The 18265-nt window shown below is 34.8% G+C and overlaps 1 protein-coding gene across 1 annotated transcript; it reads right to left on the reverse strand.

The window, feature by feature from the left end:
• Window positions 1-433: 433 nt before the first annotated feature.
• Window positions 434-6694, reverse strand: LOC132162437 (transcriptional regulator TAC1-like). The gene is made up of 2 exons (XM_059572678.1): window positions 6231-6694; window positions 434-518 (listed from the first exon to the last, which is right to left on the reverse strand). The coding sequence occupies exons 1-2, from the start codon at window positions 6692-6694 to the stop codon at window positions 434-436; spliced, it is 549 nt and encodes a 182-aa protein (XP_059428661.1).
• Window positions 6695-18265: the final 11571 nt, after the last annotated feature.

Here is an 18265-nt window from a genome sequence, read left to right on the forward strand (position 1 = left end):
ACAAGGAAAATCACACCTTAGTGGTATCTAGGCTATCATATTGGACAAAGAGCCTCTCCTATAAAAAGGGGTACACCTCCAAGCTAGGTACATATTATGTTCATTTTCTCCTCTCTCCACATGCACCCAACATTTTTTTCTAAATTTAAAAAACAAAATTATTTTTATTGCCCTATCCACATATATCCTAATATAGGTTCCCTTAATTTTGATCTATATCATTAAAATAGTATTTTAACTTTTTACTTTTTTTTTTAAAAAAAAAAAATTCCAGAAACTGTTTTCTTTTCACTTGCTAGCTCCTCCTTCTCTTTCTCTTTCTCTTCTGCATATGAGTCTTCTCTCTCCTCTCATCTCGTCCGTCTTCTCTCTCTTTTGCGTATCTTAATCTTCTCTCTCCTCTCATCTCTATCTCTCTCATCGTCTATGTCTCTCAAAGGCTCAATCGCTCTCTCTTTCTCATCTCCATCTCTCTTGTCTCCACCTTCTCTGTCGTTTTTCTCTCAATCTCTCTCTCTCTCATCGTCTGTTTCTGTCTCTCTCTCTAGTCGTCTTCATCTCAGTAGAACAAATCATGAGATGAAAAATGTCTTAGGCCCATTGGAGTTTGTTTTATTTTCCTTTTAGGTCCATTCTCAAGATGATTATTACCCTTTTGGGATTGAACTAAATGCACAAGGAGTAGAACCCCAAGTGGTGGGGTGATAGGGTTGGTGAAAGACCTGGTTTTCCAAGTCCTACTCTAATTAGGATTCAGATGTCTATCTAAAGGAGTCTTGTGTAAGTGAGCCCACAATTTTTGGTCACAGATTATAATTGAGGAGAAGATCTTAAGGTCTCTAAATCCTAACCCTAGATATACAAAACCAAGAAGAGAAAGCAAACCCTAGCTGTCATCCAACAAAGGTATGTGATCATACCTTGTATTGCATGCTTTTCCATGTTTTGAAAAATCTGGTACTATGTTTACATAGCTCTCGTTCTTTGGGAATCTTATGTTGTTTATGATGTGATTAATTCACACACATGTTCTCAAAAATTAGCATCAGAGCGTGGCTTCATCGTTTACTTGGCTCGGATTGAAGTTTTGAAGAAAAATTCTTGTTTTCCATGCAATATGTGATTTGGTGTGCTTGCTAGAATTTTTTCCAATAAGCTTTGATGCTCTTTATCTCATATTTGTAGGTCCTTACTCCTTTGTGACGTTTATAAACATTTTAGGACCATGATTTGATCATTAAATGAAGTTGGTTGCATGATTAGATTGTGTTTCATGCGATTACATCCAAACTGGTTTCTATATATAGCAACTAGTTTTCATGTTAATCAACTCTCGTTTGCTTTACTATCATGAAAGATTGTTTTTTTTTTTTTGGATTGGAATAGCATGGTTAAGATTAGCATGAAAATCACGTTTATGATTTTTTTTTTTTCATAACATTTCATGTGATTTTTTAAGTGTTAAGGTTGTTAGAATTTTTTTCAGCAACAAATATTCATGTCTTGTTTTAATCTTGTTTGTATAATGAAGAAAGATTGTTTCTTTGATTAAAAAACATGTTTAGAATTGTGTATAACATCATTGATTCATTATAACATGATTAAATCAATTCTTAACATGATTATAGTATGTTCTTAATTAGTTGATTCAACATACTCTTGAATGGTTAAACATACCTTTGATGTTTAAGCATAATTGATGCTTGTATGCACTCTTTGGACGTTGTCTTGTACGTTTTAATCTACTTTTATTATTCATAGGTCCATTGAAAAGAAGAATTTGATGTTATGATCGGGGGCAGAACTACATGGCCCCTTGGAGGGCCAGGGGCTGGGACCCCCCAAGGGGCCATGTAGTCCTCAATTTTTTTATTTTTTATTTGTAAATGTCCTTAAATTTTTTTAAAAAATTAAAATTTTACCCTAAATTTTTTCATCCCAAACTCTATTCACCCCTAAATTTTTTAATTTTGCCCCCCAAACTCTAAATGCTAGTCCCTCCCCTAGTTATATATGATCTAACATTATACATTGAAAAAGGAAAAAAGAAACATCGATCAATGAGATATAATAATATATATAAGGTAATTGGAATTGATTTTTTTTTTTTTTGAGAAGATATTTAAGGTCCTTTCACAAATTAAGTAAAAATAATTGTGTAATGTATTAAGTAAAATTCATTCGCGGAACGCTACTCATCAACTACCTAGCACACTGACACAAGCCATGGGCCCTCTTTATTAATTTGTTATTTGGTTATTGAGCTGTGGACTCACAGTTCCACAAGTAAAACACTTGTTTTACAGAGAGTGAGCACATTAAGGCAAATGACGAGGTCCTAATTAAGTAATTGATAGGCGAGAGTGTCAAGGGTATTTTGACTTAGCTAGAGGTAGATACTAGTATGTAAAAGTGACCATTTGTAGCTAATAGGTGGGATATGATATGATGTTTAGTTAAAGTTGCGAGTTGATAATGATGTAGTTGTGCATATATACAGAAGTTTAACATTCTTATGCTTAGTGCATGCATGCTCTAATGAACTTTAGAATGATACTCTTAGTACAAAGAAAAAGAAAAAATTATAGCTATTTTCGCTATAAAATTTAATGCAAGGCATAGTATAGTAGCTAGGACCGTGGATTGCCGAAACTGCACCACAATGTTGTTGACCTAGGTCCAGTTGGGCTACTTACCGGCTTGGAAGGCCTGAGAACCATTGGCCTTGTGATGGATTGAGTTTTATGGTAGAACTAGGAATACCGAATCTGACGAATGCTCGTGATATATAGTGTGTGTCTCGCATGAATACGTGAAGTAGACACGCAGAACAGAGGTCGCTAGTGCGAGCGAGGTGCATGAAGGAACGTTAGTTTGGTTGGGTGACGCATGAAGGCACATGCAGTGATTGATCGAACTAAAACTGCATAGATCCACCGATTTGGGGCTAGAAAATCGATTTTGGTGGTTGTTTTGCTGAAAATATATCTCGCGACAACGTTTGAGGTGCATGGACGAATTGACATTGACGTGCGTGGAAAGTCTATTGGCCTCGAGTTTTCATAGATCGACAAACCTGTACCTTACAAACTTGATTATGGTTTTAGATTTTTAAAATCAGTTTTGAGGAAGGTTGGGGGAGTACTAACAACAACGCAATGAGGCACATGGTTGAACTTGCAAAGTATTCAGGTGATGTGAAGGAAAATATTATCTTAAAAAGAACCAAAATTAATATTATAACATTTCCGCTCACATTTGGACTCAAACTCCCCCTTAATAAGTAAGACCCAACACGTGAAATGTTTAATTTAAACAAGAAATAAATTATCGAGTCAGGGTTTGAACTCATGACCTCTGCTCTGATATTATGTTAAATCGATCATCACTTATTCTAAAAGCTTAGCTTATAGAAAATAATAGATTTAATTGTCTAATTAATATTCTAACTTATTCTCACATGTAGGTTCAAACTCTCCCTTAGTAAGTAAGGTTCAACACGTGAAATGTTTAATTGAAATATGAGATAAATTATGGAGTTAGGGTTCGAACACATGGCATTTACTTTGATACAATGTTAAATTATCAGTTATAGCACTAGCAACTGCTTCTCTTATATTTTTCTTAAATTTAGAGAACCAAACTACTTTTTGATTTTCTATTCAAATAAATTCTCCAATAGCTTCCATTATCATTTTCCTATACTATTTAAATATTATTTTATATTAAATGGTAGAAGAAATAGAGGAAATAGAAAACTATTTAAATATTGTTTCAAATAAATGTTATAAGAAAGAGAGAGAAAAGAGAGAGCTTTTTTATATTAAACTAATGTTAGGGTAACACTTTTTGTTCCCTTGATTTAGAACATTTACAACAACTACCCTATAGTTGCTTCACTTTCGTAAATATAGGGTTAATCTAAAAAAAACCATAAGAATCACTTGCAAGTTGCAACATCTTTCCTATAGGTTTCATTGGGTATGCTACAGTGCTATCCAATGTATAAGGAAGCTTTATCCATTATTTTAACACAAAATATTTGTCTCTCCTCTCTTATTGGAGACTGTATTGAAATTTTGTAAAAAATATGAGAGTAAGTAGGAAACTTATATTTTGTATAAAAAGAATATTTAATTGGTATATAGAAATATAAGAGGAGTTATTATGGAGTGTATTTGGATAGAAAAGCAAGAAATAGTTTGGTTTCCTAAATTTATTGAAAATCAAAAGAAAGCTACTATGAATGCTTTTAGGGAATACATTTAGGGAATAAAGTGAGATTTATTAAAACCGTTGTTAATGCTCTTATTCTAAAAGTTTAAGCTTATAAAAATGATTAATTTAATAATTTAATTAATACTCTAACATTTTCTTCTTCTTTTCCTAGCAATTATAAAAAGCTTTCAAATGTACTATCCTAACTCTAATGCAAATTAGCTTTTTCTTAGAGCCACCAATGAAAGATGTTCAAACAGCGCCTTTCACTTGCACCTGATCAATATTACAAACTTTTTTTATTTTTATTTTTATTTTTTTATCAATAAGCACTTATTGAGAAGAAGAAAATTATACAAAGAAGAGACCCGCACAAAGTCCTCCCAACAACAACAACAAGAAACAACACTACCCAATTAACCACACAAATTTACAAGATCACTTACAACCAAAACAAATTACTAAAAATCAACAAGCAATTTGTTCAAAAAAAAAAAAAAAAAAAAAAGGGGGCAATCAACAAGCAATATGCCAGTATGGCACTCCCACAAAGCCAAACCAAATCGAAGAAAGACTAATTGACTAAGAGAACATCTTCCAAAATACTCCAAGTTAGGCTTAAAAGAAAGTGAATTATTCCGAAGTCTATATCTCTTTGTGCTTACGAGCAAAAAGTAGAGTTTCTTTCTCTTCAAATGTTGTAGACCATGGAGATCACAAGCATCAATGTAATGATCTTAGAAACAAGAGAATTAACTTTGAAATTGGTCACCACATCATCCAAAAGATCAACCTAACAAGAAGGCAAATTGCATTTGGAAAAAAAAAAAAAAAAACCCTACTAGCTAGCAGGTGCTAGAGGCAAAGGAGCACTCTCATATTCGCTATTATATATACAGGATGGGCAACCATGATGGCTCAACCCATCGATCTATAAGGTGTTGAGCCTTCCTTTGGCAGCAACCCACAAAATGAAAATGTGAAGGGGAATACAACCAAGCAACCAAACTACCTTCTTCCGAGGAATAGGAGATTTACTTCCAAAAAACAATTCCGATGCAAGCACTCGTAGTAGAGAAAAAGACCGTAAAGGGTCCATTTCCAAGTGATCCTATTGCCAAAATTAGCTCTTAGTGCGTTGCAATGGGTATTGATGAATATATGTTGATTATTGATGCAGCTCATACTCTTGTTGCCAATGGTCTCAGAAGCCTGTTTATGATAGAGGAAGACTATATTACCCCCTATTGTGATTATGCATGGCGTGTACTTTTGGTGGTGATCGGGATGATCGATGATTCCATTTCACATATATAATTAATAACTAATTAATTTCTTCAAATTCTATATGCATGAGTACTGAAACGAATAATTGGACTGGAGCCTCTTGATCATCTGTTAAGTTCTAAGATTAAATTGATTAAATTTCTTATTCTTTCCATTTTTCACTAGCATGCACAATGAATATATTGTTTGATTTCAGTAGTGTTTTAGATCCCACACAAGCAGAAGATTTGAAGATAGATTTATTGTATGAAGCACAATTATTCCCAAACTATATAGGCAATTCTTATAGCAAAAGTAATGATGAAATTAACCATCACCCATTAATCAAAATGAGAATAAAACAGGGTGAATATCGAAGCAAAGAAATACACCCTCCATAAACAACACATAATTATAGTAAAAAGATTAAAAATTACAAGCAATATTATAAGTCTTACAATAAATGAGAAGAGTGTCAAAAAAACCAACAAAGATATACAAAGAATTACAAAGCCAGCTGAAATAGCAGCAAGGATTACAAACAATATCAATAATACTCATGACCATCGCCATTTTATATATATGTCCCATCAATTGCAATAATAAGGCAATTGATATTATCCTTTTAGCTAGAGAGAGTAGATAAAGAGGTGGATAGAAAAAAACAGAACCTCTTTTAGCAGCCCACAACCGAAAAGAATTCTCTTCCTTCTCAAAAGAATTCTCTTGTTTCTTGAGGCTCAGGCCCCAGCCGAAGCTCTAGGTCCACTCCTGCAGTTATCTGAATCCTCTTCTCTTCATTCCCGCCTCCACAATCATCTCTTCTTCCCGATGGTCTCTCAACAAACAAGGGAAGCTGGCGGTGAAGTACTTCTTCGCCACCAACTAATTCTCCGACCCTTTTATCATGATCATCTTCCCTTTTAGGAGGACTGCAACTCTTTTCCTCCAAAGCTTGAGGCTGATGATCGTGATTGGCCGGATTCATCATGATGTCGAGAGGGAGAGAGTTTTGATCATCGGCAGCCTGTTTAAGCTTTGCCCTATCCCTTCGATGGATGTTCATGTGACCCCCTAGAGCCTGTGCATTTGAAAAGCCTCTCTGGCAAAAGGCACAGGTATATGATCTGATCACTTGGCCTGAGCCCTGTAACTCGGAGCCCCATTTCATCTGGTCAGACTTTTCCAAGTTTTGGGGGTTGATCGCCATGGATGGATAATACACAGAGAAAGATGGAGAAAAGAGAAGGGAATTTTGGAGGGGCCAGGAGAGGTGGTCAACTGGTCGGTTGTGGGATATATTGTTGTTATTGATGAGTACATAAGCAGTAGTACTCTTTTTCTTCTAGGTAACTTGCATGCATGAACAACATAATTATTTATTTTATTATAATTAGTTTCTTATTTTGATATCTCTTCTATAAATCTGTGTGCATGAGTCTTATTTTGAATTAAAGTTAATAGATTATGACAATTTGATGCGATATAAATTATGCAATAAGACGTGTTCAGTTTTGTCCCCAAAAGGTAGTTCAATCGGCTGGAACCACACTTAATGAAGTGGAGGTCACTAGTTCGAATCCCCCTCCTCCCTCTTGTGCGGACATTTCAAAAAAAAAAAAGACGTGTTCAGTTTTATTGAGGTTACTATGAAAATATATTTTAACCCTTGAAGTACCACTACATTATAAAAATGTTATCTTTCAGCAAAATTCATTAAAATTGATAAAACAGTGGTCACGTGAATGGTTTAAAAATTATTAGAAAAACAAAAATTAAAAGATAGAAACAGCTAGAACTAAAATTAAAAAAAATTAAAAAATAAAAAACTAAAAAAAAAATTATGCTAAAATTAAAATTAAAAAATAAAAAATCCAATAGACGGCTGAGTGGTAGTTCGGCTACCCCAAAATTCAAAAGAGTAATTTGTTTTCAATTTTTTGAAAATAATTTTAATTTTCTTTCCATTTGTTTTAATAAGGGCTTTTTTTTTTTTTTTTTTTTTTTTTTTCAATTGAAATGGGGGCGATTACCGGATTTTCCTAGTAAAAATCGTGGTATTTTGGAAATTAAGAAAGACACCAATGTGATCAAGTGACACGCATATAACTACTTTTCCATCAATTTTAACCATTCTCATTAACCGAGTGAACTTTTTGTATTAGAATGATAGTTTGAGGTATCTAAATTCCATTTTTGAAGTTTGGTGGTGCAAATAAGGTCAGCAATTTGTGTTCACTTATTGGATTTGGGTTGTGTTGAGTTTGTGTTAGGTTTGCGAGTCGTGTTAAAAATTGGTTGCCCTAAATGTCGCGTGGCGAGTTCAAATCGTGTTGAGACATACATATAAGACTATATAGGTCAACTATTACTTAACCCTTCAACCATAACCCACTGTTTTCATGTTGAATTTGTGTAGAGTTTACGGGTCATGTAAAAAAATTTATCAGCCTTAAGTGCAAGTGAAAACATGGTGATAATTTAGGGGTTTTCCTCTTTTAAGTTATTCTTTAAATGACTAACATATACTCTTCAAAATGCATGGTTAAATTGACATAAATAAATTAATTCATAGCAATATATGTTGGTTTTAGAACAGAAATTTTACTATAATGTTGAACAATAGGTAAAGTCAGTAATGACAGTTTGCAATCGTGGCATGAAATTCATTCTGCTCATTCATGGACTCGACAAGACGCCTTCTTTGGATTGCACGAAGAGTATCAATATGGTAAAAAAAAAAACTATGAAATTCATATTGCACCCTTTGGAACTTCAAAAAGGTTGATCTAATATTTGCTAAGCGTGAAAAGTTAATCTACTTATTACTGAGATGGAAAAGTTAATATTTCATCTTAAGGTGAATTCACACACGTTACAATCTTATATGCATATTGGACAAGGGAAAAAACAGAAAAGAGAAGACTCTTCTTAGACACCAAGAGCCTATCGTATTTCAGCAATTTGCACATTTTTATTTTTTGTTTATTAAAACAAACATTCATCCTTTTATATATATATATATATATATATATATATATATATATATATGAAATGATTTTTTAGTTTTGCTCATAAGTGTGATTGATATAAAGATAAAAAGAATTTATTGATGTAAATTAACGGTAAAAGAAATTTTGAATTTTTTGTGAATGAAAAATGAAAAAAGTTTGGTAATGTGCCGAAAGAAGTTTGCTAACTTTTTTGGAGGACAAAAAAAAAGTGAGTTGCCAAACACATCCTCGGTTGGTGACCTTTGGAAGGAAATATTATAGTTTTTATTATAATATTTCATTTCAAATTAATATGATAGGTCACGTGGCATTGACATGCTAGTTACAATTAAATTTAATTATTGATATAGTGTCATGTGGACTTAAAGATTGGCGTGATACTACCTCGTCAACCATAATTAAATTTAATTGTTTAATGGTTGATGTAGTAAGTGCTATATAAACCGCCAAAAATACTGCACTAAGGTAGGTCAACGTTCATAAACTATCAAATAATCCTCTATAACTTGCACGGGGAGTATATAGATTCAGTTCAATGTATATAATTAGCTGCTGTATCTTCAACTAGTAGTCCTCTAACATGCATGTATCTCCTGCATGACAAAGTCAACCTAATATTTCTCTAACCTTAATTATTATTATTTTTACGTACCATGTTTCAGTTGACCATGGTTTGGAGAGACAAAGCAACTGGTGGTTTTAGGTAGAATATCCTCAATCTCTCTCTCTCTCATCTCCGTCACCTTCTTTGTTTTTTCTCGTTTTCGACAGTTTTGGGTTGAAAGGTTTAGACGGGAAGGAGAGCGATTATTCTCTTGCCATTAATTATAAATTAAAACCTCTTTAAGATGGATTATCAAATAAGTTAAGCGTCACTTTATTTTTATTTATTTTTTATTTTTGAAGTGTTTAAGCGTCACTTTTAAAACCACCGGTTTATCAACTGTATGCAACGTGTAGCATAAGTAGATAAGATGTGGTTTACCTTCTTTCTTTTTTTTTTTTCCTTTTTACCTCAGCAATTTCTTTATTAATTTTCACTCAAGCTTAGCAATTAATTTATATATAACTCTTGCAGATACGTTACGACGTTAACGTATCATCTAGAAAGTCAATATCAGAACCTTTTTTATATTTAATTAATTTTCACCTCACCCGGGTTCAAGTGCTTGAAGAGCTATGTATATTAATTTACCTAAACAAATACAATTACCTTTAAATCTCATATAATTGCAGTGCATTCAATGCATTGTTGCTGACCTAAGTGCTTTGGATTCCAGAAGCCCGACTTAGAAATTAACTAATGAATTCGTTAGTTAATTCCTCTACCATCCCACCATAAAGGATCTCATAATTACAATTTTTTCCGTTTACTAAAATTATATTCCGTTACAAATTCATGTAACTTTTAATTTATAACAATTCACATTTTATAAAAACGAGTGTCATATAGACTATTAGTAGTTGACATAGTAAGTACAAAGTAAACTACTACGTTTGTTTGCAAATATGGTAAGTATCATGTGGATTATCACGTAACATCCCACATTTCAGTGATTAACATGATAAATATCACATGAACTGCTACGTCAGTTTGTATGAAAGTTGTAGCACTCCTATTTCTAGCAATATTGAATCCATAATTTGAATAAAGACTAATGTTATATACTACATCAAGTGCCCACTATGCTAGCGTGGTGTTGCCAATCCACTATTGGATCTTTTATTTTTATTTTTTTTTATTTTTATTTTTTTTCTTTTCTTTTCTTTTGTTAACATGATCTCATTCTAAGAGTGGATTAGTAATGCCACATTAGCATAGTAAGATAGACAAATAATAATGTGGTATATATATAGCATTACTTTTAAATAAATTTACCCGTCCAAAGTGCCAGTAATCAACGCCATTAAATTAACTAGTGTGGTCAAGATCTTCTCCATTTCTTCAAGTGCAATTAATATTAATAGAGATAAGTCATTTTATGATCGTGTATTTTATTTTGTTGTATCTAAAGATATACATGGTGTCACAACATTTTAAATTTGTAAATAACGTGGCAACATATACACCATTAATTTGTAACTCTAATCTTAGGCTCCGTTTACTTCGATGTAAAATGGTTTCCTTCTTAAAATATTTTCAGGAAATCCATTTTCTCTAAAAATATTTTCCGTCGAAAACATTTTACGGCGTTTGCCTTGCACACGGAAAATAATTTTTTTTAATATCTTTTTTTTTTTTTTTTAATATATATATTTTTTCCAATAAGGTCCCAACTAGGACTTCCGGGGACGACCCGAGGTTCCCCTTCAGGGACTTGGCTGGGGTCTTGGGGACTGCGGGGACTTGGCCCAGGGACTTTGACCGGAGACATAGGACCAGCCGGGACCCGCCGGGACACCCTAGGACCGGCGGGGAGGAACCTACCGGGGACGCCCGGGGACCCTGCCGGGGACTCCGGGGACCTAGCGAGACTCGGGGACTTGACGGGACCATTTCGGGACGGCCGGGGACCACCGAACTGGCCGGGACTGCTTGGGACTGGCCAGGGCTGCGCCGAGACACTGGGACCGGCGGGACACTGCCCGAGGGCAGGGACCCTAAAGCCCGGGACGCGGGACCGCCGGGTGACTAGGACTTGCGGGACAGCCGGGACTGGCGGAACCATGGGACTGGCGGGACTTACCGGTCCGAGGCGGTCTGTTGGTCAAGTCCGGCGTCCAGTCAGAATCTGAGGCAGTCCCAGTCAAAGAATCCCAGCGGCTCCCCAGTCAAGTCCACGGTCGAGGTGGGGGCGGGTCAGTTAGGTCCCGAGCGGGTCCCGGTCAAGTCCCGGGCGGGTCCTGGACAGGTCCCGGGCGCGTCCCGGTCAAGTCCCGGGCAGGTCCCGGTCATGTCCCGGGCAAGTCCCGGTTAGGTCCCAGGCGGGTCCCTTCGGGGTCCCGGTCAAGTCCCAAGCGATTCCCTGGCGGGTCCCGGTCAAGTCCCGACGAGGTTCTAGGGGGGTCTTGGCAAGATCTATCAATTTAAGAATGAGATGCTCATAGTCGGAAAATGGTTTACGGTTTTCAAAACCGTAAACCATTTTCCTAAAATTACAGAAGAATTTTTGGTCAAAAGGAAAATATTTTCCGTTGACTACTATTTTACGTCGAAATAAACACCGTAAAATACGGAAATCATTTTTTGGAAACTATTTTACGTCGAAGTAAACGGAGCCTATGATGAAATGTCTCATTTCCATTTCACTTAAAATGAACATGCAAGAATATCCTATTCCAAAATGGTGAATGCAGAGGAGGGTTAGCAACTAATGGTTCGCATGGCGGCACGGCATTTAAAATTTTTAAATGATGCAACAATATACACATGCACCATTAAATCTTAAATTTTATCTTAATCATAAAATCATTCATTTCTATTTCACTTGAAATAGACGCATCCTATTCCCAAATGGTGAATGCATAGGAGGGTTGGAAGAATTAGGATCCTCTTTATTTCATTTGAACTGGAGAATATCCAGTTAGTTATAGTGGATGAGTATTTTTGTCCCCTCAAAAAGTGAAAAGACAAAAATACATCTCCACTATAACTAACTGAATATTCTCCTGTTCATTTGAACTTGAGAGGATCCTATTCCGGGTTGAAAACCCTCTTTTGTAATTATTATCATGATTGATTGGAGATTGTTTAAGCTATTATTACATAATAAGAAGTACCCCAAGTACGTATTTTGTTATAGATTTAGCAAGACATGATGTGCCAATGCCATACCTCCCCCACAAGCCTCGTCCCAGATAAAAGACTAAGGAACTCATGAGTCAGACGTGAATTGCAATGCCAAGAAATGTTAACTTATTTTACTGACTTTCATCATATTTGCATTTGGCATTTCAGGATTTATCCGTCCTAATTATATTACTAAGTTCTGTAGACCCAACCAACATTACAAGCCCAGTGATTGTATTTGGCTTTATCTTTGTGTCGGATTCAAGATGACGGTTCAATCGTTTACTTTTCAGTTTATGGGTAAGAAATTTTTTTATTGGCAAGTTGTATTCCGTTGGATATACATATATGAACTCACCAACTTACCGTTAAGGTGTAAATTCATGTTTGTATGTTAAGTTCAGGTTATGTTGAGTAGGCATGGATATATATAAGACTATATAAATTAAACTTTACTTTGGAATGTGACTTGCTTGTGGTGGTAAACTGGTAATGGTCCTTCGATCAACACCCTCCATTGTTCAATACTGAAAAATTGTTGATCTCATCTATTTTGATACTATCTCCTCCATATATGTCAGCCTCTTCTGCTTGGAAAGTTAGGAAAATTAACAGAAATGCTAACTTTTTCACCCATCATGTGATTTATTAGGCCGTAGCTAGATTTCACATGGGTTGCATTCCCAATTATTTTTCTCCCCCAACTCCATCCCCTTTTGTTTGTAATGTTTTGGTCCGTATGTTGTTTGGTTTTAGTTCAGAATTTTCTTACCAAAAAAAAAAAAAAAAATTAAACAGGTCAAACTCCTTAATCCTAACCCGTTAATCTTGTGTTAAGTTCGGAGATCGTTTCAAAAATTGTTAGTCCTAAATGTCACATTTCGGGTTCGGATCATGTTAAGATCTAGATATATAGGTATATATAAGACTATATGAATCAACTATAACCCGAGTTATTTAATTAAAAAAGTCAAATCCTTAATTATAACCGATTAATTTTGTATTGAATTCATGAATGGTACCAAAAATTGTCCATCCTAATGCAATCAATCATTTTTAATTAATGGCTTTCTACCTACGTACGTAAGACATCACCGTTAGCTAAGAGGTTAATTACATGCGTCTCCATCCGTGAAGTGGCAGCATGTGGTCCAACTACTTGGCGTTTTCGCATGATGTATGACGATAATGTCCAAATCAGTGCATGCACTGTACTTCTTAGGGTTACGGCCGGTGCTTATAACCAATAACATTTAATTAAGGGCCTTGATTTTGGTTCTAATGCATGCATCTAGCTAGCTACCACCGTCCAAAAATAAATTTATAATGTAGGCTTTGATCATCATATAATTAACTAATTAATGATCTTGAGCCCGACAATGACTGAAATATTGTGGCTTTGTACAAGCAACCGACTATTTCATCACCAAATAACAGACAACGACAGTAACATTTGAGGTCTAAGAAAGAGTAAGACATGTGGGAATATGTATGAACTGAAACACATTTTTTTTTGTTTTTTGTTTTTGTTTTTTTTTTTTGTTCTTAATTACTTTGTACGTCTATCTTTTCCTGCAAAACTGCCCGTTTAATTTGCTTCGACAAAACGTCCTATGTGACCTCATTAGATACGGTAACTCACCTATCAATGGAGGTCCCTCAGGATCTTAATTCGTAAACGAGCACAGGAAATATTAATGTTTGAATAGTTTTGGCTCTCATCATTCAACTTAATTTTATGATGAGAGTCATCTATATTTATAAAACTTTCTGTTACAATAATACTAGCTTGTACAGGTGTAACAAATCTATGTTAAAAGTATTATATAAATGATTAATCTTTAGGGCAAGTTAATGTTTACAATTAGTGGACTCAATTATAATTAATAGCAACTTGAGATAAGTTCTGAGATGATAAGTGTCAGAAGCTTATTCGAGCTAGTTTTTATTTTTATTTTTTATTTAATTGGGTCCCTCTTCAAGGTCATTAATTACCAACCAACCAACCCAAGAACAGCTTAATTAACAACTAGCTCCACATAAAATGATCTCCTAAACCATGTTAGTAATCGTCCACATGATTCTCGGCATGATGCAATGCACATGATGGGGGTTGTGGGGTGTAGGGAATATTGTAGTAGGAAAATCTCCAATAAAGTGGTTAACATGTGGCATACTGTTATGACAAAATCTATTATAAAGAACGGTAAACATTAGATAAAATGAGATTTTCATCTTATTCCTTTGCACACTACTTTTGCTTTCTCTAAGAAACTAGGACTATTCCCCTTGGTTTGAACTGATTTAAGCATTAGAATTATTTCTCGTCGGTTCACTCTAGCATGATTTTTTGGTGAATTCTTCTCGCCTTGTAGGTACTTTTGATCATAACCTTAGCATGTGGTCAACTGTTCTAACAACATACATCCAACCTTATATATATATACTAACCCTTTTGGGTTATCCCTAGAAATTCGTATTTTTTATTCATTAAAAAAAATTGCACCGGATGGAAACTCCCCAAGTTCTGAGGTTAATTAATGAAGTATTCCAACACGTTTGAACACCTTATTAGACAAATCCGCTGATTATTGTGATATTACTTGTTAAGGTTCACATCTTGCGCATGCGTATATTGTTTTGGGCCCGAGTCATTCCTGTTGCTTTTCTGAACAAATTAAGTAGTGTAGCTAAAACATTAATCTACACGTAATTTTGTCTTTATTAGGTGGTAGACATTTTGCTGATTAGTTAGAAATTTCGTTGGTACCATCCAATTGAAAGTAACCGTACTAAGGCCCATGACATGTACCACGGATATGGGCTCCCTGTTGCTGTCTAACGATGTACTGGGTTTTATTGTTCAAACCCATTTCCAATTTGCCGACAAAAAAAAAACAAAAAACAAAAAACAAAAAACCATTTCCAATTTGACCGTCAATTACGTACGTGTAACATTGAAGGACTCACTTTCAACAGTAAGTTCTTTAAGCCACATAATTTATTTTTATGCAATAACTTAATTGCCACTCCCATACCACTAAAAGACAAGTACTTCAAGCAGCTGCGGTACAATTTGTAATATAGATATGAAGAGGCAGACAAGGTAGCATGAAAGTAGGGAATATATGTTCATCAATCTTGTCATTTTTGTTTTCACTTGTTCGGATATATGGTGGTATATATGTTTTCCATAGCGTACCAACTACCAAATTAAGACAGCACACAAGAAAAGACAGCCTTGAATTTGAGGTAGGACTTGATATTCTCTTTTTCTGTGGTTTTAAAATTTGGATTTATATTGAAAACAGTAGAAATAAAATGGAATAGTTATTCTAAAACATGTGCGTTAACGTACGCAAATATTTCTCAATTATGATTTGTAATGTTATACTTGTATATATAAATCTGTTCGATAAAATGTTGCTTTGGGGTTTTTGTGGTACTATGTATTCTTGTTAATAAGAAATTTTCTGGGTTAAATAAGTTGTCTCACTGAAATTAGTGTAGGTTGTTTACTATTAATTAATTGTATTGGTTTTCTTGCAATGAGATTAGTAGTCGCAAAGTTGGGAATCAGGATGGTATTAGAAATTTAATCATTACCAAATTAAGAGAGGGAATTGAAATAGCTAGATTTCATTATCAACTTCTCTGCGCTGCGTTTTCAAATCGCAATGTCAAATAATCTATTTTTTATGATTTAGTTTAAAATCGTATTTTGTCTATAAAATCACAATACCAAATGCACTATTCATCTGGCGAACTATTCATCGAGATGAAATCCACAAATGTTGTAGTTTATTGTATCTAGCTAGATGGAAAGAACTAAGAGAATTTATTTGCATGATATATATCATCTGGGTGAGAGTCAATCATTTACGAGGTCGATCTCGACTCCACTTAATTTGGAGAACAGGTTGTTGAGATTGTGGGGCTTCTTTGAGGATGTTCTGAGGACTTCGGCTTCTAAGGTTATTGTTGCATGTTTGAGGGGCTCCATTTTAGGAGCAGCTTGTTGTTGTTTCACATATGCCCATGTGCCTTCGGTTCTTTTTCTCATTCTTTTCAATGAATATCCACGTGTATATAATAATAAAAAAAAATTAAAAAAATTCTAGTTAGACAATTAACTATTCCATAATGCTAATTAAGTTAAAGTACTTCGATGTCATTGTCCTCATTAAAATTGAGGGAAAATATATAAGTTAAGAGGTTTAACAATATTTGAATTCTTGAGTCAGGAAACAAGTGGAGTACTCTTTTTCTGAAGACGGAGTAAGTGGATAGAGATTTTTAGTAATTTCGCTATCAAAGTAATTAACTAGACATGTAGGTTTCATATAGACTCTCTAAAAATTAATTAATTAGTGACAGAAAATTGCTAGATATCCTGATCTGGAGTAAGGAGAGTTAGCATTTGCACATATATTTATGTTCTACCTGGAATAAATTTCAAGGAATTTGCAGTCTGATTTGATGCTCTAATGGAGGATATAAACAACACAGGAGAGAGTGTGTGTCTGTGTATAATATTCGAGCTTGAAGTGAGCTCGTGAGGGAGGACGCTCCCTCCCATGCAAATATACCCTTAGTTGTCAAAACAAATATAAACTATAACTCTCCCAACAACCAACGTTGTTACTCTTGGGTTTCCTTCAAAATTCTTATTCTGTAAACAATAATTTGGAATTAACAAAATGCCCCACAGGAGAAACGCCACACAAGCCGAGAATAAAGTCCATTCCATCACTCAATTCTATATTATCTCCCTCAGACATAAAAAGAAAAGAAAAAAGAAACGGCATCTGATGGCCCATGTGCACCTCTCTGCCAAAACTTCATTTAAACCTCTCTGTATATAACAGTCCTATCCAACTCACAACCTCAAACAAGACAAAGCCCTACTAATCACTTCTTACACAAATTTAGTCCTTCGTAGAAGCCAAAGCAAACAATCTCACTTTCCCTAATATATACCCTTCTCTTTTCTCTCTTTCCCTTTCACATGCATCGTAGAAAACAAAGAGTCACGTTGAAAGATCCCTCAGGCAATTAATAATTTAAACAGTTTTCAATTCGTACCCTCAAATGGGAAATATTTACAAGCCCTTTTGTAGTTTTGCTGCAAACCCATTAAAGCCTAGTAGGTGCTCCATCAAATTTCTATTAAAGGAAAGGAGTAAAAAAAAAAAAAAAAAAAAGGACGCATGAATGATCTCCTTAATGTGTCATGCATGATTTTAGGTACTGCAGCTAGGGTTGGGGTGTTTATAGGGGATTTGGAAGTACTTGTAAGTTTCTTCTTTCATTTTATCCATACAGGCTATAGGGTTTTCATAGATACACAGAAAGAAACAAAAGATGCGTAGATAGCGTTTAAACAGTCATGATGCGATAATATTCTGTTTGTGATTAAAAAGAGGCCCGCTATAATATGATATGCAATACTTAATTGGATTGATTCCCGGAGTTGGTGGCAGTTTTGGAAGGATTGGGAAGAGAATGGAGAGAGAAAAGTGAGAGAGAGAACACAAGCAAGTGGATTTATGTGGACGGGAATACTGAAAACTGTATCAGGATCTAATGGTGATGATAATAATACAAGAGAAAAGGGAATCGATGTTGGGATATATGTGGCTCTATGTGACTTTGAAAAACATAATCTATCTGTGACTTTGTGGGTTAGTTTTAGTTGTGAGTCTGATGGAATGTCAGTGAGGTTGTGTAAATATTGGGAAATGAGCTCACGAGATTCCATGCAGTTTTTACCCATTTTCTTCATCCCCTTCAACCCCACATACATAGCCTAATAATCTTACTACCTAAACTTCCAAATTATCTCTCCATTACCCTCTCCCAACTTTCAAACATGAATAGTAAACTGATATGCTATACAATGAAAATCGGTCACTAAATCAACGCTCGTAAAAATAAAACAACACTAAAATCTACAATGAGAGTCGTAGAACAGTATAGTAAATAGTATTACTGCTCAAACACTAATCCACCCACCCAGTCATATATCAGACATTCC

Source organism: Corylus avellana, chromosome ca9 (genome assembly GCF_901000735.1).
Source record: "Corylus avellana chromosome ca9, CavTom2PMs-1.0".
NCBI classification, from domain to species: domain Eukaryota; kingdom Viridiplantae; phylum Streptophyta; class Magnoliopsida; order Fagales; family Betulaceae; genus Corylus; species Corylus avellana.

Coding starts and splice junctions, on each gene's coding strand:
- LOC132162437 (XM_059572678.1), bottom strand. CDS start 6,694: ATGGCGATCAACCCCCAAAACTTGGAAAAGTCTGACCAGATGAAATGG. Junction 519..6,230: donor GACCTAGAGCTTCGGCTGGG/GCCTGAGCCTCA, acceptor ACAGACGATGAG/AGAGAGAGAGATTGAGAGAA.